We start from the raw sequence: 25,836 nt of genomic DNA, 5'->3' as shown, positions 1-25,836 counted from the left end.
CTCGGATCAAATTTCGAGGAGATCTTGAGAAACAGCTATCGAAGTTACAGGTGTTACGCCCTGTCGTAGATAGATTTTCTATTAAATACATGAACTTGTACACTGTATTGAACTGATAGGAAAAATTCGTAGTAAATCCATGTACTGACATATGGGGGTTCGCTGGGTCTTTTTATTGATATGGGAAAAGCTATTCAAAGGCCTTTCAATTTCGTGTCCCTTTATGTTGCATAATTGAACAAGGTCAACTTCGCACGTATGGAAACCCGCTGTCTAGACATATTTTGGTTTAATCTTGCGTTAAGGCTTCTAGTGTTTCAATCGTATGTCTGGAATTAGATCAAAATACCAGGAGTCTATTGAAATTGGTATTCCGTGCTTCAGTTCCAGGTTTTCCGGGTCTCGTAACTAAATACTTCTCAAAACTAGGAGTCCAAGTGTTGGCATGGCTTCTAACGGCCCCTAGGCTAAACATGAAGCTCCATTAAATGATGATGCTAAGTCGATCGTATTTTAACTATACTTGTCTGATGATAAGTGCCCCGGTCAAGACAACTTCAGAAATGATGTATGTCAGACTTTTTTGACAAGGCAATTTGATGAATTGCATATAGCAATAGTGGCTTTCCTGTTAGCCCTAAAAGACACAACTCTCCTACTTTCTTATTTGTATCGTCTATAGACAGGTGCTGAGTTCCATGGAAGTATCAATCTCAGTTAGTTCAAAACTTCTGCGCAGTGTCAACTACTGAGACAACCTCCTTTGACATTCCGAGATAAGTGCAGCACTTCCCATGTAGATGCGCAGGAGCTATCGTTGCTTTTCTATTTATTTGCCCACTCGTTAGGGCGTTATCAAAATTTAAAATCTTTTTTCATTTTATTATTTCATCACTTTATATTTTCAAAATTCCAATTTGTGCCATTCACAGTACCACTCACGGATGACAAGTCCTTGTACGAGGCATTTCTCGGCATTTTGATGCACATTAGAAGAACCCTCTTATCAGAAAAACTACAGACATCATTTCTTTGGCAATTTCAAGCGGTGAAATCAACACTACCTGTGGTGTATGGCAAAGCTCTTAGTAGCCGTGGCAGAATGTCAAAGAAGATAGGTGCTAACGTCCCACACCCACTTCTGGGCACCCCCCACATTTGGGCACCCCATTTACACCAAAAACGCCGTTTTTCGAAATTCTATATTAAACTAACTACTATACTTACTAAGAAAAGAAAATATATATAAACTATGTTAAGTATAATTATAGCCATCTAATTTTTTATAAAGGTTTAAATATAATAATAGTTATAATATAGAAGTTTAAAACTAAAAGCTTTAAAATGTTAGTAGATACTAGTAACTTACTAGTATTCCTTAACATTAGAAAAATATATTTTCGCTTATATATACTTATTTAAAAAATCTAGGAAATTAATATTTATACTTATTAAAAGTATATAATTATATCTTAAAGAGATTTAAAAGTATTACTTTAGTAAATATAGTATAATTAAGGGTTAAAATTCTATAATAGAAACTTTTCTTAAGGGAAATTTTAAAATATTATTCTAAGCTTAAAGAATTTTTTACTAAGTATAAGAATATATAAATCTACTATATCTTAATTAAAAATTCTAATCATATTAGTTAAATATCTCTACCTATTTTATATATTAAGATATAGGCTAGGTAAATTAGTATTATAAATGTTAAACCTTGAATTTATAATACTTATTATTAATAATACTAGTATATAGCTACTTAAGTATTATAATTAAGTCTTAATCTATATAATATATATTTATTCTCTTTAATAAGTAAAGTATTTAGTTTAATATAGAATTTCGAAAAACGGCGTTTTTGGTGTAAATGGGGTGCCCAAATGTGGGGGGTGCCCAGAAGTGGGTATGGGACGTTACGGACCATGTCATTTAATTCATCTACCTGTGATTAACTTTACTCTTTGGTAATTTTCGATAAACAGGCTTTACGTGCCTGACAGCCCCATTAGTCTTATCAACCTTAATCTAAAACAATTTGAAGGTATTATGGCGCACATTCTAGTGACGTATCGCAAGGCATTAACATATTCTGACAACAGCGAGAAAGCACGTACACCGTAACTCTCCCGATACTAGGAAGGACCTCGTTAGCATGAATTTCATTGCGCAGTGTTTCTCTTCCCGATAGCTGGAATTGCAACAATAGCTCCGTTTATCCGATAGTGGAGTTGCGGTTCATAAGGAAGACCCCATTCGGCGAACCGATTCGGTATTCCGATTCGGGAGCCCACTCGGGGTATTTTTCCCTTCCCTGCCGGAGACTTCCCAAAACTTGGCACGCAATTCAGAGAAGAGGTAAGTTATTATGCAAAGGATGATGAGCATTCCAAAAGCAAGAGATACGTTTCGACTCATGCACAAACAGAAAGGTCTGTTTTGAGATTGGAGATATGGCTGACCTACAGACATGCCTCATCCAGCCGCACGAAGGCAAAGGGAAGCCCGTTGTTTCGCAGACACAACCTGTCCCCAAGTTGAAGGGAGCGCATGATGTCCTGATCCGCGTCTCCGCCGTTGCGTTGAATCCAACGGATTACAAGATTCCGGAATTCCACCCTACACCCGGCGCAATCCTCGGTTGCGATTTCACAGGAACAGTCGTGGAGGCTGGCTCAGAGGTTCACGATATCCCTCCTGGCACTCGTTTGTGCGGCTCTGTTCAAGGCTCGAATCCTGCGTGTCCTGAGACGGGCGCTTTTGCCGAGTATGTAGTGACAGATTCGCGTCTTTTACTTAAAGTGCCAGACTCTTGGAGCGACCTGGAAGCCGCAGCATTGGGAGCCATTGGGTGGGCAACCGTGGCCTTGGTCGTGGAAGACTCTTTGGGCCTTCCAGGTTTGCCATCTAAGCCTGCACCTTTGCGAGCCGATGGAACCCGTACTCCTGTCCTGGTTTACGGCGGCGCGACGGCAACTGGGACGATGGCGTGCCAAATCCTGTCTAGGTGTGTAGAGCCTCTTAAAGCAACAGATGTGACCGGATTCTGACCCATATTCTAGTGCAGGTTATGATCCGATCGTTACAGCCTCGGATGCATCATCCGCCTTGGTGAAGGAATTCGGCGCCGTCACATCAGTGCCTTACTCCTCGCCAACATGCGGAGAGACCATCCGTAAGCACACAAAGGGCACTTTACGACATGCGCTTGATTGCATTACTACACCTGAGTCCCTCGAGGCTTGCTTCACGGCCATCTCTCGTACAGGCGGACGGTACGCGTGTCTCGAGTACGCACCCGAGGAATGGAGAACAAGGAAGGCGGTCAAGGTGGATTTCCCCATCGCATATGTTATGTCTGGACAGGAAGTGAAACTCAACGGTGTCTTTCACCGCCCTGCCGACGCAAGCAAGTTTGACCTCGCGGTCCGTTGGCGACAAGAAGTGCAGAACCTTCTAGATCAAAAGCGCCTGCGATGCCACCCTGTACGTGAAATTCCGGGAAAATGGGATGGAATCGTCAAGGGATTGGACATGCTGAAAGCCGGCGAAGTGCGCGGAAAGAAACTCGTCATCAGACTATGAAAAACGCGATAATTCACGCAAGATTGTCTGCAAGAGCAGCTGCCTTGGCCATGTATATCGGATAGAGTAAGAGGTAAAATGATGTGTCTTTACACAAGGCATCACAAGCAATTGGTCTTTTTGAAGCTCACCGCCCAATTGTGACCCATTCTTGCAACGTGCATCGTCTTGGGTTTGCTTCCCAGGAGCAAACTCCGGATAGGCTTTCTCTGCACGGCAGGACATATTACCTTCCTCGTAAAATCAATTATCTTCTATTGTAAATTCAAGTATTGATGGCTGTGATTCATAGCGGACCAATATGTGTCTCCAAATACGCGCTTCTCGGAACGAAGTGGCAACCAAAGTGCTCTGGCTCGTAATGTTTGATCCTAGAAGCTTGGCTTCAAGCCCTGACATGTGATAGCCCTGCGCTGAATTTGGCAGAGAACCCAATTTAACATGAATGAATAATCCATGCAATGAATGTTGCCTTGGATACCAATATTGAGAGGCGCAGTCAGTGGGCAAGACTTTGGACTTTTCCTCGGCCGGCTACTCAGTTTCATTGGGTGTTATCCGATCATACGCCGCACTAGTGCATGCCCTACTCATGTTTGTTGAGAGCACCAACATGATGGCATGATTCTTTCGCCCAGACCTCGCATTTTCCTCACACAGCAAGAGCATAAAAGGACCAGACGTCAATAAATTGCATCTAGATTGCTAAGACTTATCACTCCCTAGTATTCTTGAGCGCCGACATCACTTGACTCGACGTACCACCACAAACATATTCTCTTACTGTTGTACGGCCATTTTGTGAATGGCTATCACAGCTCCAACCAAGACCGCCACTGCGGTAGATCCGGTATTCGGCAGCACCTCAGTGGTTTCAGATGGATCCGCAAATACGCCGCAGCAACCACACAATCAAGCTGATCTTATCATTGTTGGTGCGGGAATAGCTGGATGCGCAGCAGCAGTTGCCTTCGGTAGGCAAGGACGCAGCGTTATTGTCTTGGAGCGAAGCTTGAAGGAGCCAGAGCGGGTGGTAGGCGAGCTACTGCAGCCAGGAGGTGTGAAAGCTCTAGAAGCGTTAGGATTGACGGGTAAGTCTTCCTCCAAGCCTAACCCCTGACCCTGGAGGTTAAAACTAGTGTGTTTTCTGTTTTTTCCCTTGAAAGCAAACTCATAACACGAATCTCGAAGCGAGAAGCTGATTGAGCTACATCGTCAAGACTGCCTCGAAGGAATTGATGCTGTGCCATGCTACGGCTACCGCGTCTCCTATCACAAAGAGGCCGTCAATATCCCTTACCCCAAAGCTGTAGAGGCCCCGTATGGGAGTCCCGAAGGCCGCGCATTTCGCCATGGCCGCTTCATCCAAAAGCTGCGCGAGGCAGTTAAACGTACACCGAACGTAAAGGTCATAGAGAGCAAGGTGACCGAGATAGTGGAGGACAAGGCCATGGGAAAGGTCGTTGGTGTGACCGCCGAAACAGGGCCAGAGATGACAAAAGAATATGTAAGTCCCATTTGTTTACCAAAGGACATCTCCCTAGAGCCTTTTGAAGAGCTGTCATATCCACTTCGAATGGCGGGGGTTTGATGGACTGACGCGGCCGATCACAGTACTTTGGAAAGCTGACTCTTGTTGCCGATGGGTACGCTTCCACTTTTCGTAAATCATACCTACCAAACAAGCCCGCCTCCCGGTCAAAGTTTTGGGCACTCGAACTCCTTGAAGCGGAGTTGCCCACTCCATATTTCGGCCACGTTATCCTGTCAAACGCCCCACCCATTCTCCTGTACCAAATCAGCCCCCGCCAGACGCGTATCTTCATGGACATCCCGACTGGTCTGCCAAGTGCTAAGCCATCTGCCGGAGGGATTAAGGCCCATATGCTCAATGTGGTGCTCCCAGAGCTGCCAGAGGGATGCCAGAACAGCTTCAAGCAGGCGGTGGCAGGGGGTAAGTTCCGAAGTATGCCCAACTCGTTTCTTCCTCCATCCACGCAGAAAACACCTGGGCTGGTTATGATCGGAGACGCCCTAAACATGCGGCACCCGCTTACTGGGGGCGGTATGACCGTGGCCTTCAATGATGTGGTGCTGCTTTCCCGGCTGCTTGCACCGGAAATAGTGCCCTCACTCGACGACTCTGCCGCTGTGCTGAAGCAAATGGCCCGCTTCCATTGGACTAGGAAGCAGGGGTCATCTATCATTAACATCCTGGCGATGGCGCTATACAGCCTGTTTGCAGCCGACGATGCAGCGCTTGACACTCTCAGAAACGGTTGTTTCCGGTATTTTCAACGTGGTGGGAAGTGCATCGATGAGCCGTGTGGTATGCTGGCTGGTCTGATCAGAGCACCTTGGGTATTGGTGTATCATTTCTTCTCTGTTGCTTTCTACGCCATGTGGCTGCGGGTTACAGAGGTGCCCATTTGGCAGAAGCCATATGAGTTGGTCGTGGCATCGCCCTGGGTACTTTGGACAGCTTGCTGGGTCATCGGACCATATCTTTTGTGGGAATGCAGGGCTTAGTTTAGCAGTGTCGTAGTGTTAGGGGGCTCGTGGATTGTGGAGAGGAGAGTCCCCCGCATCACTTCGTAGCACATGTTTTTACGACTTTTGCATGATTGTTATCATTTAGCGAATTGGTAGTTGACCAGTGGTTCAAAATATACTCCCTGCATCAAATCGATAAGGATGGGTTGTTCGCCATGATAGCTAACACTGCTTGGCGAAGATATATGTCTTTCAAATCTTCGGTTCTTGCCAAGTCACTGTTTTCTATATTAACTGCTGAATCATAGACTATTTCATTACGCAGTTATCTCGCCGGCCCTGGTTGTACAGGTTAATAAAGATTCATGTACTGTTAGGTGACAGGTCTTGGGGAGTTCGGACTTTGATGGCATGACAAGGGTATGTTTTGCAAGTCACACAGGTACTCTCCAGCCTGGTACATTGCATATTGTACCGAGAATGTGTCAAATTGTGTACACACATGTTCGCAAAGCTTTCGCCCGGTGTAGAAGAACCCAACCGTATTTCAAGACATAAATCGCCCTGCCTAGGTACTCAAATTTGCACATCGGTTCTGTGAAAGGTGATTGGCTGCGGAAAGTGGGAGATGCCAGGGGGCCTAGCAATCTTCACAACTAGACCGCGGCGCCAACCGCACACCCTTGCCTGGCTCCCTCTGGATCGACTGTTAAAAACGAGCCTAGTGATGTAATAAGCTGTGTCCTAGCTAAAGCATTTTCAGTTTCGGTCCACGCTAATGTGTTTTTATCATGACATAAAAGGTGGGGCCGTATTGATGTGGTTAATGTCCAGGTGAATACGGCGTACATACAGCTACTGCGAAACATTATTTGTCAATTTTACCTTGGTGGAAGTTTACGTCGTAGTCGTCTGTCCGATTAGCCGGCTTGGACACCATGAGGTATGGTCATTTGCATGCCATGTTTGATTGGCCAAATGAATCGTGAGGTTAAACCTAGTGACAGTGGACGTTGACGGACTTCTGAAGTTTATTTTGTCTTTTCTTTTCGTTCCTTTCTTTGTGCAGCCAACCTGAATACTACTTACTGAGCATATCTCACTACTAATATGATATTTAATGCGGCTACGATTAAGCCACTTTGCGCGTTAATATGAAGCTGGTAATAGTTTTCTTGAAATACTACGAGGATAGCCAAGGCTTGCACATAAAAGTGTGGAGACAGATTTGCCCAGCTTCACAGCCTAATAACAAACATATCCATGCTTTCACAGCTTGCTCTCATGCCATGGTGGCGGGACGGCCCTCCCACGGGCCACACAACAGCCAGCTAACATGGTTATTTCCACTGACTAGGGAGAAACTGGGCCACTGACCTTTGAAGTCAAGGGTCCTCTCCCCAGTAACCTGCCCGCAGATTCTGGACCGCCTGGGTTTTGATATGTTGTGTTGATCAGCCACGCTGCCAGGGTTGTTAGCCAGAAGCGAAGGAACTTTGGTGTCTTGAGATGAAGTTGAGAGATGGGACTTCTGTTCATATCCATGCTCATTTTGCCAGGGAAAACCCCACATGCATTGAATCTTCTCCACATATACTCCATTCTGCACAGTAGTTCCCACAGCGGCATCCATACCACAGCTGTCTTCATAGCCATGGGGCTGATTGCCTTTTACCTGGGAAGTAACACCTTTTGCAACCCCGTCCATTTTCACCTATCAGATACATGAGCGGGTAGCATACAAAGCACTGAACAAGAGACAAGCATAGGGTCAGGATTCGCCAGCATGGGGCTCTGAAAACACGACGAGCAATCACACTTCCAGACCCCTTCTCAAGTCCTACGTTAACTCAGCTACATGTAAATGATACCATTGATAACGGGACTTTTGTATAGCAATGTACAAATGTAGCTTCTTGGCCCGACCACTGTGCGTCAATCTCTGTAGGTCGACGGCACAGGTGTTGAAAGTAGCCACTATGAAGATACTTGTTTTCACGCTGCTATTAAGTGAATATTTCAGCCTGCTTTCTCAATATCATTGCATTGACTAGTCTTCGAAACCCAGAAACATAAGCCATCTTATTTCTTGAACCATTCTACAGAGGTTGTCTACTTTTAAGTTTCTTTATTATAACGTTCGATAACGATATTTATCACTCGAGGCAGCATTATGGACAACCAAACGCCAAGGCGGTACGCTTGTGATCGGTGCCGTGAACAGAAACTTCGATGTCCACGCAACCAGCAAGGGGACAGAACTTGCGATCGCTGCCGCCGGGTGGGAGCTCTGTGTGTCACGAGCCATGGTCGACCACTAGGTCGGCCTCGTCTAAATGCAAATGTTGCAGCCCATGGCCAGGGCCCCGCGGCCAAGTCTTCCAGTCACGACCAAGGAATTCACGCGTCCTCATCCCGTCGAGATCTAAACCTCTCAACAGGCTCAAACCTGCCTCCATCGCCACTTAGTTTCAAAGAGTCGACAGCCAACATACCTAGTTCAGTGACAGCGGCAGCAAACAACACCTCCAGTTCCGCGGAAACGGATTTCGAGGCCATGTTTTACTCTCAGCTGAACGATCTCGAGCCTTCCACCTCGGGGGGTTCCAAACATAGCTCCTCTCGATCTCAAAGCTGGTTCTGTTCCGAATCCGCCATCATGCCTGAGATGGACTTCCACAGCCGAAAAGGCAGCACCAACCAACTTGTTGAGGATCTCCAAAACCCTATGGGTGATGCAGATTACAGTTCTTCAACCATGTGTGAGACGCCGCCAAGCAACCTGTTCGGCAACAACGACCAAATGGCGCCTCTCATAGGCGTCATTGGGACCATCTCGCGGCAGCTATCAGAGCTGAAGAGTCAGTCATGGGATCCCAGTTTCATGCGGACCTCCCTGTTTGACAATAACGAACAGGACTTTGGCGGAGCTGTTCGGCTGAACCCTTTGGACAATGTCATGCATATATCCATGAAATTCGTCTTGGTCTTGCAGACAATGGTTCCCGCAGAGTGCTCCAAGATTTCCCCGCTCTGTTCTCCGCCGACTCTGTCCCTGCTTCTCATGCTTATATCCACGCACCTTCAGCTTGGCCAGCTTTTCGACGCCATCCTTACCCGTGTTAATATTTGTCTGCAGGACGAGGGGCTTTCAGCACACTCTAGGCGTCTCCAGATCACTATGATGATACTATTCATAGAACACCATCTCAGCTCTGTGGAGCGCCTGATGGGCTTCCCTGCTGACTTTCGACTCTGGAGCCGCAAGAGCGAATGTACCGGTATTTTGGACCCGGAATCAAATCCACTTGTAGAGGCTGTCATGGGCCAAGCGCAGGAGATATTCTTGTCACTAAAACAGACTATGGAGAGTATACAGATGTCTTTACGCACTTAGCCTTTTGGAACTGTTATCAAATAGATTATAGAGCAATATGAAGTGAAATGAAGAATAATTTCTTTGAAATCAAGACCGAATCATATTTCATGTTTGTATACTGACTATGGAGTTTTACAACACAAAATACAAGGCATGTCGAGCATAATAACGTGTAATGTCTCATGAATTCTTTGAACAGCATCCATTGATTTGAAAATCGATTTCTTCTACGTCATTCCCATTACTTTTAAAGAGTATTAGTTATGGTTACAACGGTGCATACTCATGTTGAGAATCGAGCGTGAATCCGCTTGTACTAATACCTGAATGAGAGAATTGTGTTTCTATTCTTTGCTACACCCCGGTGCAGATGTTAATTTTCCAACCCAGGTCTGTAACTCACGTCCGATACGTTCTCGAAAGCTAGCATGTAGACGTACGTAGACACTTCAACTGTTATTTATCTACCAGTCATTTTCGAGATGCTGAATCCCATCTAACGGGCCGTTTGTCCTATGATAGTTTCACCTACTCCAAGGCTTAATGCGCACGTGCAAGTGCGGCTTGTGCCATACCATGTAAAGCCTCAGGTCTCGGTCCCAATTCACGCTCTCTTTGTTGACTAGATCCCAATCAAACTTCCAGCAGAGCTTGGCAAAAATTGCTCGAAGCAAAACATAGGCCATGGCTTGGCCAAGGCAGCTGCGCGAGCCAATACTGAAAGGTCGAAAGGCGCTTCTTTCATCATTGTCAAAAGCGTTATCATATTCAACATGGGTCTTCGGAAGCCACCTTTCCGGCTTGAACACATAAGGCTGGCTGAAATATCGCTCTGAATGCGTCGTCGCATAAGCGCATGACGATACTACAACCTATGCAAGCATTAGCTCTTTCTCCTTCTGAAAAGTAACAAGAGAAACATACCCCTTTTGCTATGTAATGGCCGTCAATTGTGTAGCCTGGACTAACTCTAGGTAAACCATACGGCACATTGGTGTGGATCCGAATGATTTCCTCAATTGTAGCGTTCAGCCACGGAAGGTCTTTGAGAACGTCTTCGTTGATATCATCATAGGACTTAAAAGTTTCTCTCAGCTCGTTCTGTAGCTTTTTCATTGACTCTGGATTTGTCATGAGGAAATAAAAGCCTGCAGATAACACGCTCGACGACTCGAAGTGGTCCAGGACTAGATGCCCCGCCTGCGAGACAAGGAAGGGGTCAGGGGGGATTTCTTGCTCGTTCTTCAAAAACTGAGACATGTAATCTAGCTGCTTTTGTTCATGTCTATTCTCCACGCGTTTTCGGATGATGGTGTTGTTTGCGTCGTGGGCTCTGACGTAACCAAGGGCGACAGAGGGCGGGAGAAGGAGGTAACAAAGCGGATACAATAAGGGAAATCGGCGCATCACTGTCCTAAATGTGGCCCAGTGACCTAGAACCAAGAGTGACTGTAATACCGGGTGGTTCTTGCCTATTTACAGTGTGTTAGTTGAGGACTTTGAGTACGAAAACTTGCTTTCAGTGGATGATTTTACCTGTTTCTATGTTACCAAAATTGTGGCTCATAGTAACTGACCCTCCAAGGTCAGTGGTCGCTCTTTCAAACCACTGTTGTTCAGATTACATTAGCGTTCTCTTCTTTTGCGTTTGTTCTGATGGCCAGACTAACTGGAGTAAGCTCTACACCCTCTTGAGTTGCGGGGGACTCCTCCAGCTTGTGGATTAGCTCGTCAATGTGACGATGAATGACAGGTTCGTACTCCTTGAGCGCACGAGGACTAAACGCAGGTGCCAGTTGCTTGCGAGCTTTCCGATGCTTTTCAACATCACGCTCAGAGGCCAAACCTTCGTACTTGTCACCAGTATCCAACAGATCTGACTTGACAAATGCCGGGCGACCGTTGAGGTTGCTATTGTATATGTCTATGAATTCACGTCAGATGTATTTTGTATGAGAATGAGCCATGAAAACTCACCTGCGTACGCCTTCGGGGTCATGAACACTAGTTCATTAGGGGCGATTCGAACAACGTCTCCTACTCCCAGTTAGTTCTTGCACGCTTCTCTTGCCTGTACTCACCCACCATATTCTTGTAAAGCCTGTTGCATTGCCCAAGGGTATCTCCCAGACAACCTTCACGTTGTTCACGTCAGACTTCAATTGAACTGCAATAAACGAGCACTATGCCACCGGATCGGAAAACCTACCACGCGCGGCCATACCACACGTTCGATACGGCAGCAATCTTAGGGCCAGGAAATTTCGCTAAGGGATGGAACCAAAGCAGATAGATACATCGCATCAAGGCATACGCAGTGATCTATCCAGTTAGTCTCAAAATCGATTCAACTAATAGGCTCTGAAAATACTCACGACACTGGCCGCAATAATGGCATATTCTTTTAGCGGCCGTCCAGTGATTTGGTGCCCCAGAAAGGCGTACCCTTCCACTGTGACGTTCATTTCGATCCTCAATTTTGCCGCGCCCTGGGCAAATTCAGAGGCCGTCTCCGTACGTACCCAGCAATTTCGCGCCGCCGTACAATTTTTATTGATTTACGGGTGTTTCCTGTTGTCTAATCAGTTGAGGATCTGATTCGGTCACAATTCGGTCGGGGACTTCTTTTCTTAGGCGGCCAAGCGATATTGTGCCGACCCCGAGTCCGGTCGCCGAATTCGGGTGAGCAGATCAGGAACCCTCCGCCTAAGAAAATCATCCAAGGTCGGAAATGCAGCCAACCTGGCCAGATATCGTTTTACTAGAAAGCCCCGCCCATTTTTTTTCTTTACGAGATGATCGGGGAGCGACTATATCGTTCAATTCTACGGCGCTGCACTTGTATCGGACTTGAGGTGGAGTCCGCTTCTTGCAAGCTACCTACGCTTCAGTGATCGATCAAACAGTTACCGTAAGCATGACGGGCTGCGTAAGGAGTAGGTATCTCCGGCATGGAGCATCCACTGCTTTGAGCACCCTGACACAAGCAGCTGCTGGCAAGACCACTACCCCTTTAGTTGCCACCGAGTTCTATCCTCGGTTATCACGACTAACCCCAGCCTAACATGAAAAACTGATTGACAGAGACAGATGAGGCTACGGAGGCGAAATAGTAGAAGAGCATTACACCTGCTCGCCGCTCTCGTGATGTCTTTTGGGAAGTCTTGATCACTATCTATGAGCTACCTTAGTTTCTTCCACCTTAATTCTACTACCAGACTCGCTAGCACAGTTCTCACCTATGCTGGTTCTTTTCTTCTTCATTTTTCAGGCAGAGCCACTCCGTGCCTATCTAACCTACCTTCTTTTAATGGCCTCATACTAACTCGAAGATTGGACTTGGAGATTTCAGTAGCCTAATTGAAACCTGGTACTTTTGTGGCCAATAATTATGGCCGTCTTCTGAGTAGCAAATAGCTTTGGAGGGAAACTCGAATGTTACAGGGTCAAGGAGTGATTAGCGCGCATCAATGTATGGTGGAGCACCAACACGGGCGCTTAAGCTCTTCATACGGCCTCCCCGCATCTCCAGTTTACTTTCCTTTTTGCTCGGACTTTTACAAAGTCTCTAAGACTCCAAATACTTTTTCAAACAATATATGATCTTTGTCTTTAATGTCGCCGCGCATGCCATCTTGAGGACTCCAAAGTCACTAAAATGAAACCCGTTGCTCCAGATAACATTGCCTCAGCTTCGGGTTCCACACCGACTTCACAAAAAGGCTGCGACACAGGTTCACGGACTACCAACGATATTGAAGAAGGGTATCATGTGTATCATCACGGCGGATTTCATCCCGTTTACATAGGAGACGTTTATAACGACAGTTATGAGGTCTTGAACAAGATTGGATACGGCGCCTATTCTACAGTCTGGCTTGTTCGAAATCTACGGAAGGAGTAAGTAGGACTAGAACCAATGACTTGACTGCCTGTTTCACAAATTGAGTGAACTTAATAATGATAAATAACAGTAAAGACGACGCTCATGGATTCCTTGCGCTGAAAGTCCTCAGCGCTGAATCTTATGGCGCAGAAAAAGACATCTTTGAAAGAGAGATCTTGATTCGTCTCAGAAGCGGAGATTCAACTTATCTTGGGTATAAACACGTGTGTCACCTAGTCGATGACTTTGAGCACAAAGGTCCCAACGGCAATCATATATGTCTCGTTTTCGAAGTTTTTGGCGAGACTCTTCGCAGCTTTGGAGCATGGTTTCCTGAGAGCATGATTCCGAACCAGGTGATGCGCCGCTTCACCATTCAACTACTACTAGCACTGGACTACGCTCACCACTATAAAGTGATCCATACTGGTATTTCCTTCTACTTTCTTCTGTATTGTACACTCCTCGAGGTCCATGACTCTAATTCTCGATTACTTTCAGACATCCAACCAAGCAATATCTTCGTCAAACTGAGGGACCCAACGCTCATCACAACAGGCTATCTGGCTAGTGTCCCTATCCCTCAGCAGGACAGGGCTGAGGAGAGATACACACCCATTCCATCTCGCCCCCTTCGCCGGCACTACTTCAGAGACGGTGATAGAGTGGACCTCTTCGACATCGCCCTAGGGGACTGGGGCGTCTCGAGCTGGGTTGATCGGCACTTGACGGAGACGATCCAGCCTGTTGCTCTGCGCGCCCCTGAGGTTTTGATTAAGGCCCCATGGGATACGGCTGCTGATATGTGGAACCTCGGCGCCGTGGTATTGGAACTATTCCGAGCCGTTCGCATCTTCAGTGGAGCTGGTCCTCCACGTGGGGAGTATCAGCTCAAAGTACACTTGTCAGAGATTGTGCATCTCTTTGGCTCGTTTCCTCGGTCATTACTGGATCGAGGAAATCAACAAATTGTTCGGGAGATCTTTGATGGCCAAGGAAAGGTAAATGATGGGATTATATCGGCTGATAGCCCGGTTCTTATGTCTGAAGAGTTTACTCCTGGATTAGAGCAAGACGTCCGAGACGAGTTTGTTGCGTTTCTGCATTTAGTCATGAAGATAGAACCTACGGAGCGACCGACGCCTGAAGATGCACTCCGGGGCCCTTGGCTACGGGCCTTGCAATAGCTATTGGAATCGCCCGGTTTCCTAGTCGTAACACACAACAAGACCGAAATACACATCTTTCGAGGGCCAAAGCGTCCATACAATGAAAATCTCAGCTTGCATTCGAATAATTCTTGTGACATGAGCAACATGGAGTTTTGAGCTAGTGCCCAGTGTTTCTACCTGTGGAAAGTATGTAATAAGGGACATGAAATTGTTTCACAGTCGTCTAAACTATTGATGTCATCTAGACAACATCTTCTCCCATCAAACACGTTCAAACACCAACATCATTATTTTCATATGCATCAGTCACTTTAATTTCTTATTATCATCTTCTGTAATCCATATCACTGTGAGAATTTGCACTATTCCGTTACCTAGCAAGTCTCAAAACAAAACAGGCTGACGGCTTGGGTCAAAGTCCAATCCACGAACGTGGTCAAAAATAAGAGCTCGCTTCCCAAAGCAAACGAATGATACATTTTTGGAAATCTTTTGACCGACTTTTCTCTCGAAGGCTTCTTGTGCCTCTCGGAACGCTTCAATGGATCTTTCTTCGTCCTTCAAATACACGGAGAGAATCAAAGAAAGCTTTGGTCCATCTTGAGAGCCAAAGTACTGGAGTATTCCCAAGTTATCGGGCTTTCTAACATCCCAAGTAATTGTTCTTGCCGTAGGTGCAAACGCCGCGAGAATATCGTCTTGGAGCTCAGCAGCAAGTGCACTGCCATCCTCAGGTGAATCCGCACCTTGAAGGTGATATTTAGCAACAAGGCCAGTATTGGACGCGGCGTCTTTGCCGTATATAGTTTGCTCTTGAGATAACAGGGCTATTGCGCCGGCCATGTCGTTGAAGTTTCTGCCGTCAGGACCGACCACAGACTTGACGTGGTCGCTAGAGAACACTGCGCCAACGTGACTGATGTCATTGAAATAAAGTTCTGTCGTATCATCATGACCGGAAAAAGTAGGTTGTGCTGCTGATTCATTCGAATAGGCTGAGTCAAAGAAATGGGTTTGATAATAGATCTTGGGCGCAAGGTCTTTTGAAGGCCCAGTGGACAGAGATCCGTGCACTTGGAAATGATAATTGAAAAATTCACGCCTCGTCATGCCCGATCGACGGCGGATAATAGCTACCATCTTGAGAAAGGCCATATTGCTAGGTAGAGTAACAAAGTTGTGTGTGATATACTTTACAATGGCATACAGCCTATGCCTCGGTTCTTGGTTTACTTGGGCTCGGACATCCTAGTTATATAAGGAAAGAGTCCCCTACTCGCTCCCCCACCTCTTCCGCGTGGACGCCAGCAGACCAGGTTATGTCGGTATGGCGGGGCCGTGAACTCTCGGCCTCGGGTGTCTAATGAACCCGAGTTAAAGCCTGTCACACCATCAGAAGAATTGAGGTCAAGCTTTTTTTATTTTTCATAAGTACAAGACTCGTGAGAAAGTTATTGGTATGGAGTTGAACTTGTGATAAGACTAATGTTTTTTTTTTCTTTTTTTGCGATTACTTCCTTCGTCTCAACTATGCTGGCTTCTCAAGTAAGGAGATTCGTGACATAATATGAAGGCCTAGTGTCTCTTTCTGCAACTCACTCCAATTATGACGAATAAGGAACATGGGTAGGATGTAATCCAGCTGAAGACACTTTTGTTGTTAATTCTATTGATGATATTCACGGCAATAAAAATTCAGTAGTAAGCTCCCGAAGAGAAGGAGCGGTCCGGGATGCCGAGTGGTTGAGAAGGCCTTGAAAAGCAGTATGCTGGCTGTCTATACACTCTTCAAACGCGGCTTACACCTGCAAGTTCTCTTGAAAGAATTTAGACACATTGAATTGTAGAATATTTTGTTCGGAAATTTGAAGCCAATCGCTGTCTTCTTCATGATTAAGAATTCAACTAGGTGCTTCTTCTAGCTTGAGCGAGGCAACTCCTAATATCGCTCATCTGCTGCATCCAAAATTAACACAGTTTAAGCTCTATATGTAATAGAAAAAGAGGCAGAAGCCAATCAACATCTTTTGATGATAATATCTCAAAGGTGGATGGTTTATATATAACAAGTTGATGGCTCAATTTAATCTGGAGGATTTGCACAATACTTTCCATCAAGCCATTGCCACAAAGGTTATCTCAACAGTTACCATGCCAACGTAAGAAATTGTCACAAGTCTTCCAGAAGTTATTTCTCCGGGTTGTGCGTGATATACAGCCCCTATCTGTTTAGACTTTGGTATTGTCGTGGCTAGCAGCGATCTTGACCATGACTACAACCACGGTAGGCTACCAATAATGTAGAACAAGGCACCGGAGATAGAAGTGAAGCTGTGTAATCGGAGATAGATCCGACAGGATAAATAACAAGACACCCAGAAATCCTGACCTTGGGATGAGACATCTGGAAGTCAGCATCCAACAGAATCATTCTCAACTGTCTTGAACTACTCATTTTATTCACTCCCAATTATCTCATTCTCGACCACGCGGCATATACAGCATAAAATTCAAACACAACAAGCCAAAATGGGTTCTTCTCAGTCCGTCACCACTAAGCCTAACAGCTATTTCGGCCTCGAAGCCATCAGCAACCACGCAGCTCAGACCTGCACCTCCCCATCCTGCGCGAAAGAGGTTCTTAATTTTGCCCAAAGCCAGCAGGACAGATTTCACCGCATCTTCGACGAAGAATCCAACTCAAACTACAAGATCAAGCGTGGCTGGGAGATGGACAAGCATCAAGCCAGCAAACAACTTACCGGTCGAGAACTGCGCCGATCTCTCCGCGACATGGATCGTGAGATGGCCCACCAGCTCCAGGTCAATTCCAACAAGTTTCGTGCTCGAAAACAACGCGCTCTTGACCAGTTCAAGAATGAATGGAAGAAGAATCAAAGAGCCAAAACTTATCCTTACTGGGGCCGAAATCTTCGCTGCTAATGAGCTCAAGCTTGTTAGTAACAAACTCATCATGAGCCACTTGGCTGCATGAAACAAACATCAAATACAAAAACCACAAAAAAAACTATAAAAAGATTGAAACGACAAAAGAAATGGATCAGGCTGAGTGGAGGGGAAACAAAGGCACCAGACAAGTCGAAGAAGGGAAAAGGGGGCAGGTTTTGGTGACCTTTTGGTACCATAATGACACTATCCAACAAATTGGATTAGTTGGTGTTGAAAGAAGATGTCTCATTGTTAGGTCATGGGATAATCATTGCTGTGGCATGTGGCATGGCTGGGAAATGGGTTTCCTAGTTCCTTACGGGGACTAGGTCGAGTGACTGTATATCCAATAAAAGTACATTCACTTTCATATTTGCGTGCATCCAAATATTGTGACTTCATCTGCACAGTTCATCGCTCGGTTTGAAGATTTAAAGAACGTCGACGGTCATAGCCATATAAAGACTGTTTGCCATGCTCTTAAAGATGCATGACCTGCTTGCATGCACAGTTGATTAAGCTTTTCGGTTCTTGAATCCGATAGTAGACAAGGTTCTAATCGCTTGGATGTTGATTAAAGTAGTAACAGACGAGCTATGGTTGTTCCAATTATTGCTAAAAAGGTTACTTTGACATGCGCAAACTGACATCCTCAAATCGGCGCCAAACAGCAGCACCTGAACTATACCGGTAAGACCTCATGAGATAGCCGCCTCCCACGCAGATTTCATGCCTCTTGCTAATTCAGCATATAACAACATCAAAGTTGTTTTCTGCCGAGAGCCCTTAGCTTGGACCCCCAAAGCCACAGAATAATCGGCGTAGGACATCCGAGGCCAATGAAGAGAAAGGCAAGCAGGCTATTGCCCCATCCATAACCCAGGCGAGCAAATAATCGTGGGGCAAAAATAGGGAAGATGAAACCAACAATATTGGAGAGCATACGACTTGCCGCGTTTGCTGATGCAGCATACTTAAACTCATCTAGTAAGTAAGCAAGCATGGCTTGGGCAAGCAAAAAACTGCCACACACAAATATGGCGACCCCAACGTCAACCATTGCCCAGTGCATGTGTTTTTCAGCTGCCCAACCATACCAGAAAAGACCAAAGGGAACCAAAACAACTCCAGGAATAAGACAAGGTACGCGAAATTCCGGTGTTGTTTTGCCATTTGGTTGACGGGCTTTTAACTTTGCAAAGACCCAGTCCATGAACCTGCCCCCGCCTTGTGTTGCTATCGTAATACCGATAGAGATCCCAATGTAATGGAGACTAGCAAGGAGCTCAGATTGGCCATAAGTCTCGATCCAAAGAGAAGCGAAAGTTGAGAGGAGGAGGCAGTATACGCCAAAGTTCAACGCCATGACCAATCCAATAAGTTGGATAATCGGCCGTTTCCATAACAGCTGTATCGGTCGACTTAGGTTAGTGGTCAGTTTAGTAGACGCTGCATTGAAGGATGTTGGGCCCGTTAATTCAGGAAGCGGGGACATTGCTTTTCGTTTACGGGCCAACAGAACAGGAGTATAGGTTTCTTTCACAAATAAAAACCCAAGACCCCAAATGATTGCATTGAAGATGCTCAATACCCAAAAGAGCCAGGGCCAATCCAATTTCTCCATGATGACTCCGCCAACGATCGGGCCAAGAGCAGGTCCGAGGTATGGTATAAAGGTAGCAATGGCTAGGGACTTGCCTCGTTCTTCTTTCTGATAGATGTCAGCCATGATAGGACCAGTTAACTATACGCTACACATTAGCAACAACATCTCGATACGAGTTTTTCAAGTAGGTAGTGCTACCACTTTGGCGACTTACTGTAATGCCTACGCTGGCACCCGATCCAGCCATAAACCTACCGATGACCATCAAAGCCGACAAGCGGCCCACGGGGCATAGAGTATTCCATAAAATGTAAAACGCATTGCAGAAAAGCCACACAGGTTTACGCCCATACGTTTCTGAGAAAGATGCGATTAGAAAAGGCGCAAAGGCAAGACCAAGAACGAATACGGAGAAGGTTATCTGCGTCATGAATTCGTTGATCCCCAAGTCAAGCCCTATTTGGTTCAAAGCCGGTGCCATGGTAGATGTTGTCATTAGTGTCACAAGCTGTCCGAATGATATAATGACTGAGGTCGAGACCTTGCGAGCAGCGGACCAGTTGTAGGGGTTATGGGGGTCAGTGGCGCTATCCCAAGTGCACTAATAATCCAAACTTTATGTTAGTCGCAATACTACTATAGAAGTTATGGCTATATCAACTTGCCCCATATTCTTCGAAGAGATTGGAAAGCTCTTCATTTTCGCCTGAAGAGGCGGTCAATGCTGTTGAAGTGGGCAGGTACCCAGATTCGAGAGACGCCTCCTGAGCAATTTTGGAGTTTGTCGACATAGCTTACGAATTTTTTGACAAATAAAATCAGTAAAAGTGCAAAGAGTGTAAGGCACGTGGGAATTAAAGGGTAGAATATCAATATTTATGTGCTATTTTGGAAGCAGCAGCACGCCATTTGCAAGTTGAGTCCCCCCTGCAAAGACGCGTGCGTCGTCAGCTGTTTACCCCTACACAATGCCATGCATGTTGGAAGGTTGAATTGGTACTTTTGAATCCATAATGGTGACTCACATTCCTTTTAGGTCAAAGGATGCATCAATAGTTACATGGGTGGTTTAACATGTTGGCTCGCTTCGATATCTCGGACGTCTACCGATTCTTACCCCGAAACACTTTACGCAAGGCTCTGTTCCTCAAGCAAGGTTACTAGCGGAATAGGTACCCGTTACTCCCGACAATGCTCTGTGGCAGATCTTGTTTCTCGATCTTTCGATTTTCTATGAGCTTCCTGATTCTTCCTCGTCTGAAATGCTGTCTTATTGACCTTTTGCACCCCGCAGCTAATCGTTGGATAACTTTCAAGTGATCCAATGACATGTCCTCAACCTAAGTCAACGTCATCAAGCCTAAACGACACTTCAAATGCTTATTTGATTCAGCAACAGCCCGTATTTCATGATGTAGTTCTTTCATAAGGCTTCAAACATCTAATTCCCAAGGTGTAAATTAGTTTGTAGTGCAGACTTTTTATACATTTAGTTGTTCGTTAGAATGTCCTTCATCGTGCAACCTGAGAAACAGTGATCGTGATCATGCAACACAGTTGACATATGGCTCAATCAAACATCGGATGATGGTGTTGATAAACGGAAGTCTTTTCATTATTTTGCCTTCAATGGTGAACTTCGTGACTTACTCACTTTCCATGAACCTAAAATGACATCAAATCCTGGAAATAGAGCATGTCGGCGTTGTCGGATTAAATTTTACAACAAATCCGAAGACGTCAAGGCCATCTGCAACTGCTTTGACTCAGAAGCAGGCATGATTCTTTTCCCAAGGTGTTCGAGAAACTTTCGTTATTCTGTGCCACAACAGCACATAAGATTATGCAACCTAACTAACCACAACTGGGAAAGATAGCTTACGCCGGCCTGCATTAGGCCTCCTTCCCCAGCTAGGCAAATCCTGCAAACCAGGATAAAAGTTCGACTATCCATGCTTTGAGCGAAATCTGCAGGCATAGATGTGGTCAAATGCAAGCGATTCAAATGCAATGCAACGTCGGGATTCTTTCCTTCTTGCTCCTCACCGCTCGCCGTGCCAGGCCGCCGATTGTATGTTCCCTAAGAGCCGAACTTTCGGAGTTGTAGCTCGGAGTTTGCATACCTTTGTTCAAAAATCGCCTTTCATTTGGCCAGCACAAATACTTTGTCAACACTTCATAAGTGGATTGGCATGCTTCCAACAGACGATCTGCAAGGTCATTTGTAGGCCCGGACCGCAATTGAGCCAGACTTCGTGGTTCTGCCTAGTAAGCCAAAGCAGAACTAGTATTCTCAGTAGAAATAATCATACATGAGATCATTTGCGGCTAATCAGAGAGATGTGATGATAATCTGCCCGAATGCAGAATTGCATCACTCTGCTGCGTGTAACGGCATGTCTGGGTAAAGGCGTAGGTAGGCCCCAACTCGCAATCGCTGGTGTTCGGTTGGATAATAAGAAGTTGAAAATATAAGCTAAGGTGTCGAAGGTTCGCCCGGGTGTTCACCTGCCTTACAACTGAGGTGGCTATTGGTTTGGATTGAACTGGCTTCGGTGCTTGGCAACTGCTTATGGGATATGCAGCCTAGGTACAAACAACCATTGCTGCGTATGCTACGTATGTGGATATCATTCCCACCCTACCGTATCTTCCCGAGAATTTTCCAGGGGCATCTTTCAAGACAACTGCTCGCAAATGGCGCAAATCGATTCAAGCAACAGCTTATATTCCTTACGAATTCGTTCGGCGTCAAATGGCTGCCTCCGCATATCGGCCCTCGTACGTATCTAAGCTTATCAAACAACTAGGAGAAGATGAAGACGGACAGATGTGTAACGAAGATGAAGAAGCCGTTATTTGGACAGCCGCAAGTCTTTATGGCGCCGCCGCAGACACGGCAGTTATTACCCTCAACGCTTTCACATTGGCTATGGTTCAATTCCCTAAGGTTCAACGTAAGGCTCAAGAAGAAATTGATCGTGTCATTGGCACAGATCGTCTACCAACGTTTGATGATCGTGAAAACTTGCCATATGTCAATGCATTGGTCAAGGAGGCCTTGAGGTGGTGGCCCATTGTACCAATGAGCTTTCCCCATACAGCTACGGACGACTTTGAGTTCAGCGGTTATCACATCCCAAAGGGCGCTATTATCTTGCCATCCATCTGGTGGTTCATGAAAGATCCAGAAATCTACACCAGCCCTGAAGAATTTGAGCCTGAGCGATTTCTTGCGCCACGCAATGAGCCTGACCCTACAGAGGAAGTCTTCGGCTACGGTCGTAGGGTGTGCCCAGGCCGTTTCTTCGCAGACGCCAGTCTCTACCTCAATATGGCACAAACGCTTGCAACTTTTAATCTCAGCAAAACTTTGGACAAAGATCGGAAAGAGACCACATTGGATGTAAAGATGAAACCAGGTGTTCTAGCATATCCCACGGAGTTCAAATTCAAAGCTGCGCCACGGAGCAAGAGGCATGTAGAGCTTATCAGGCGGCTTGAGGTAAAATATCCCTTTGAGCCAAGCGATTCTTCACTTTTAGAAAGTACAGACGATTTTGATGTTAGGTACTAGCGTGGGGTCATCTCATGTCGTTGATGCAAATAATTAAGGTCGTCCCTTTTGGAAGCTCATAGTACTCCTCATGACACTTAAAACCCTTTCAATATATACTTGCAATATATTCTGGTGTAATTGTGCCTTGTACTACAGGTCTTGTAGTCGTAGGCAGTCAATGGGCGTCCTTTTGTCTTCCCAAAGCCCCTGCATGTTGTTCCACAAATTTGTTTACACTCTGCCAACGCCATCAACCGTCAAGATTACCCCAAGTCTGCGATATTAGGGTTTGCGCCAAGTTTATGCTTTCGAATACTGATATAAGCTTGTTGAATTACGCTCAGATCAGATCTGCTTGCCGTGAATCTAAACTCGAGGGTTGTGGGATGATCCCACCTTTAGGAGCTCTGATCAACAATTTCTTCCATTGAGTTTCACTTTACATCGCCCATACCCTGCCTATCTCATGCACCTTTTCAAACTGCTTTTTGCTCGGTGCTCGGCTATTCATAGGTATACAAGCACCAACAATCTCATAAGGCGCTTACATTGATGCCGACCATATGCATGGAGACGGCTCTTCGGCACATTTTAATCGCAAGTGCAACCCGATAGCAGGAAAATCTTTCGTCTCTTCGCCATTATTGTCGGAAATACAGCCACAACACAGAGATTGTGTCAGCCACGAATTTTAGATTGGTGTATTAACAGTGGAACCAAGACCGGGATGGAGTTGATTTATAGATGAACTATTTTTGTAAACATAGGGGAAAGCTAATACGCTCAGTCGGTTACATTGGTGGTCTAGAATGCGCTATGGGTAGGCTCCATACTGGGTAGTATCCTGCTCGCTCTGACAAAACCGGCTTACTCGTTCCCTGGCCTGCTAATAAAACCGACTGGGGCTAACCAAGCAAAGGCTACATGATGGCCTCTGTAAATTCTGTAAGAGGTTGGTTTTCGACGATCGCTGCGGTATTTACCGGAGGAAGAAAAAGATTTTGAGCGCGAGTTTAAGCGCCACCATTTTTCGATTGAGCAAACCTGTAGATGCTTCTAGGTAAGCAGTAAGAGATTTAAATAAGCTGGAGGCCGACGTCTTGGCTTTCAATTTTCTCCCAGGCCAGCATTCTTTACATTCCCTAACAACTCTAAAATCAATTCCCTCTGCAACATTCGGTCTACTTCAAATAATCATAATTCAAACAACATGAAGGCCGCCACTATCCTCGCTGCTGTTATTGCCATCGCTGGCACTGCCCTGGCTACATGCGACAGCTGTGATAATCTTAAGGGTTTCGTTGTAAGTCACAAATCGTACATTGACATTTGAGCTGGTCTTCCACATAAAACATATCTGGAGTCTGGTAAACATAATGCTAACATTAATAAGTGCGTTGTGGGGAAGGGAGGCCCCAACGTCCATGGCTGTGGGACATGCTGCGATACTGCAGACGAATGCACTCAGTTCATCCAAGCGGGTCTTTGTGGCTAGAGATAAACCAGAAGCACCTTGGTTTTTTTCAGCCTCATTTACTTTATACAAAAGATATGGCCCATCTATTTCGACTTGGGCTGCTTACTTGGTCACATTGGATTACGAGTGCTGTTCCGCTTGGAACAGCCTGTTGAGGAGTTAATGGCATAAACAAAAGTTTAGACTGGGAATTCATCAAAAGTATATGGCATGGTGGATGTTTTATGATTCTCTCTGTTTTATTAAGAAGCAATGATTGGACAATTAGAAACATTTTCCTCGGGCGAATTAACGAAGTGTCAGTTGGCGCGAGTGGTTTCAGGCACGGTTGTTATGAATGGTTAATGTCCTCAGAGAAAGACAAGTCCAGATTACAAGCGTTACAATGATACACATCCATTGCATTCGATTTCGTGTTACGCTAGCTACGCCAGCATTGGTTTTCATGACACTTATGTCGCGTAACAGACAGTTCCCTACTCCTAATAAGCGTTGTAGATGGAAGCAAATACCTAATGCACAGCTGTGCCGTTTTGAAGGTTGAGCATTTTATTCCAGCTATACTGAAATGATATTCGTGAATTATGACGCGCAACCTAGTCTGGTGACGTCTCTCCTGGGGCTACTGCTGCATTTCCGGGGAAGACTGCGGAACTCCGCCGGGGCTCCCGATGCAGTTGCCCCTGGATCTCCGCACTGGGAGAAGGGTTTCAATGTTGCATTGCAGGCGTCAGCGGACTTGTTTTTTCATCAAAGTAATCATGAGGCATCTTACTGTGAGTAAGCGACAAGGGAAATCTGTCCTACGAAGTTGGTTGTTAGCTTGATTAAGGCTGGTGTCTCATGCATCCTGTGTTGTCATGATTATGCTTCCTATACTATCTGTTACCATATTGAGTGGAAGTCTTTAGGTGTCAATTATTATCCTGTTTTCTTTGGATGCCATTCCCATCTTGAACCCTTTTTGGCTATTTTACATTATTCCTATTCTGCATGCCCACTTATAGTGCTGCCTGCACATAGAAGAACATTACCATTTTGTACCAGAATTTTGCCTAGAAGTCGACCCTTACAGATAAGGCCCAGAATCTACTGTCAGCTTTTTGAATTATTTGAAAAAGCTATTACACACAAAATTAACAACATCCTGGAAAGTTGATGGGGTGATTTTCACCACTCCAAACTTACCATCTCTACCAGCATGGAAGTCAAAATTCGCTTACTAGCGTCCAGAACACGAGTTGGCATACTGACAACAAATCAATCTTCAGCGACAGTGATGTAATGTACCCCAATAATAGACGGTCAACTTTCAGGCTGAAATACGGCGGAAGCGGAGTGTCGGAGTGGCGGAGATGTGGGACAGGCGATTCCCGAGCGGTTCTCCGATTCCAAATGTAAACACGGGTACCGGGCACTAAAAAAAATACGAGAAGACCATTGTTAAGAATGTTCCACCCTGAATAAGCAAGCGGCTGCACCCGTACAAGCTCAAGAACCGCTTCCTACCCGGGTCCACAACCACGATTTGTCACTCAATGGAGTGCTCGTATTCTTGATTACACTATGGACGTTACAGTGACTTCGTTTAGCAACTCTGACTTTGAAATCATGCGGTAATAGGTCACTTGGTAGAGTAGAAAACTCATTTCATTGAGATATATAAGATCGCACATCATCCCTCCTATCGTCCATCCTATTTTCTAACTCATCAGCATTAACATTCA

General features: G+C 45.5%; 9 protein-coding genes across 9 annotated transcripts; 6 read left to right on the top strand and 3 right to left on the bottom strand.

Moving 5' to 3' along the window:
- Positions 1-2,456: 2,456 nt before the first annotated feature.
- CTRU02_214768 (alcohol dehydrogenase GroES-like domain-containing protein) lies at positions 2,457-3,588 on the top strand (the record flags this gene model as incomplete). The annotated part of the gene is made up of 2 exons (XM_036727958.1): positions 2,457-3,010; positions 3,066-3,588. The coding sequence occupies 2 exons, from the start codon at positions 2,457-2,459 to the stop codon at positions 3,586-3,588; spliced, it is 1,077 nt and encodes a 358-aa protein (XP_036580487.1).
- An 805-nt stretch (positions 3,589-4,393) lies between these two features.
- Positions 4,394-6,117, top strand: CTRU02_214767 (squalene epoxidase; the record flags this gene model as incomplete). Its single annotated transcript, XM_036727957.1, has 3 exons — positions 4,394-4,679; positions 4,809-5,095; positions 5,203-6,117. The coding sequence occupies 3 exons, from the start codon at positions 4,394-4,396 to the stop codon at positions 6,115-6,117; spliced, it is 1,488 nt and encodes a 495-aa protein (XP_036580486.1).
- A 2,623-nt stretch (positions 6,118-8,740) lies between these two features.
- Positions 8,741-9,478, top strand: CTRU02_214766 (uncharacterized protein; the record flags this gene model as incomplete). Its single annotated transcript, XM_036727956.1, has 1 exon — positions 8,741-9,478. One exon carries the CDS (start codon positions 8,741-8,743, stop codon positions 9,476-9,478), a length of 738 nt encoding a protein of 245 aa, XP_036580485.1.
- Positions 9,479-9,984: 506 nt separating this feature from the next.
- On the bottom strand, positions 9,985-11,764 carry CTRU02_214765 (cytochrome P450; the record flags this gene model as incomplete). Its single annotated transcript, XM_036727955.1, has 7 exons — positions 9,985-10,332; positions 10,385-10,932; positions 10,997-11,069; positions 11,131-11,384; positions 11,438-11,497; positions 11,546-11,595; positions 11,670-11,764. The coding sequence occupies 7 exons, from the start codon at positions 11,762-11,764 to the stop codon at positions 9,985-9,987; spliced, it is 1,428 nt and encodes a 475-aa protein (XP_036580484.1).
- A 1,354-nt stretch (positions 11,765-13,118) lies between these two features.
- CTRU02_214764 (serine/threonine protein kinase) lies at positions 13,119-14,533 on the top strand (the record flags this gene model as incomplete). Its single annotated transcript, XM_036727954.1, has 2 exons — positions 13,119-13,360; positions 13,435-14,533. The coding sequence occupies 2 exons, from the start codon at positions 13,119-13,121 to the stop codon at positions 14,531-14,533; spliced, it is 1,341 nt and encodes a 446-aa protein (XP_036580483.1).
- Positions 14,534-14,902: 369 nt separating this feature from the next.
- On the bottom strand, positions 14,903-15,673 carry CTRU02_214763 (uncharacterized protein; the record flags this gene model as incomplete). The annotated part of the gene is made up of 1 exon (XM_036727953.1): positions 14,903-15,673. The coding sequence occupies one exon, from the start codon at positions 15,671-15,673 to the stop codon at positions 14,903-14,905; it is 771 nt and encodes a 256-aa protein (XP_036580482.1).
- Positions 15,674-17,047: 1,374 nt separating this feature from the next.
- On the top strand, positions 17,048-17,461 carry CTRU02_214762 (uncharacterized protein; the record flags this gene model as incomplete). The annotated part of the gene is made up of 1 exon (XM_036727952.1): positions 17,048-17,461. One exon carries the CDS (start codon positions 17,048-17,050, stop codon positions 17,459-17,461), a length of 414 nt encoding a protein of 137 aa, XP_036580481.1.
- A 766-nt stretch (positions 17,462-18,227) lies between these two features.
- Positions 18,228-19,569, bottom strand: CTRU02_214761 (MFS multidrug transporter; the record flags this gene model as incomplete). Its single annotated transcript, XM_036727951.1, has 2 exons — positions 18,228-19,211; positions 19,288-19,569. 2 exons carry the CDS (start codon positions 19,567-19,569, stop codon positions 18,228-18,230), a joined length of 1,266 nt encoding a protein of 421 aa, XP_036580480.1.
- A 2,259-nt stretch (positions 19,570-21,828) lies between these two features.
- Positions 21,829-22,650, top strand: CTRU02_214760 (O-methylsterigmatocystin oxidoreductase; the record flags this gene model as incomplete). The annotated part of the gene is made up of 1 exon (XM_036727950.1): positions 21,829-22,650. One exon carries the CDS (start codon positions 21,829-21,831, stop codon positions 22,648-22,650), a length of 822 nt encoding a protein of 273 aa, XP_036580479.1.
- Between the last annotated feature and the right edge of the window lie 3,186 nt (positions 22,651-25,836).

This window comes from Colletotrichum truncatum (assembly GCF_014235925.2).
Source record: "Colletotrichum truncatum strain CMES1059 chromosome Unknown Contig_0011, whole genome shotgun sequence".
Taxonomy (NCBI): Eukaryota; Fungi; Ascomycota; class Sordariomycetes; order Glomerellales; family Glomerellaceae; genus Colletotrichum; species Colletotrichum truncatum.
The sequence above is the reverse complement of the archived record's forward strand: the minus strand, read 5'-3'. Positions and strand labels throughout refer to the sequence as shown.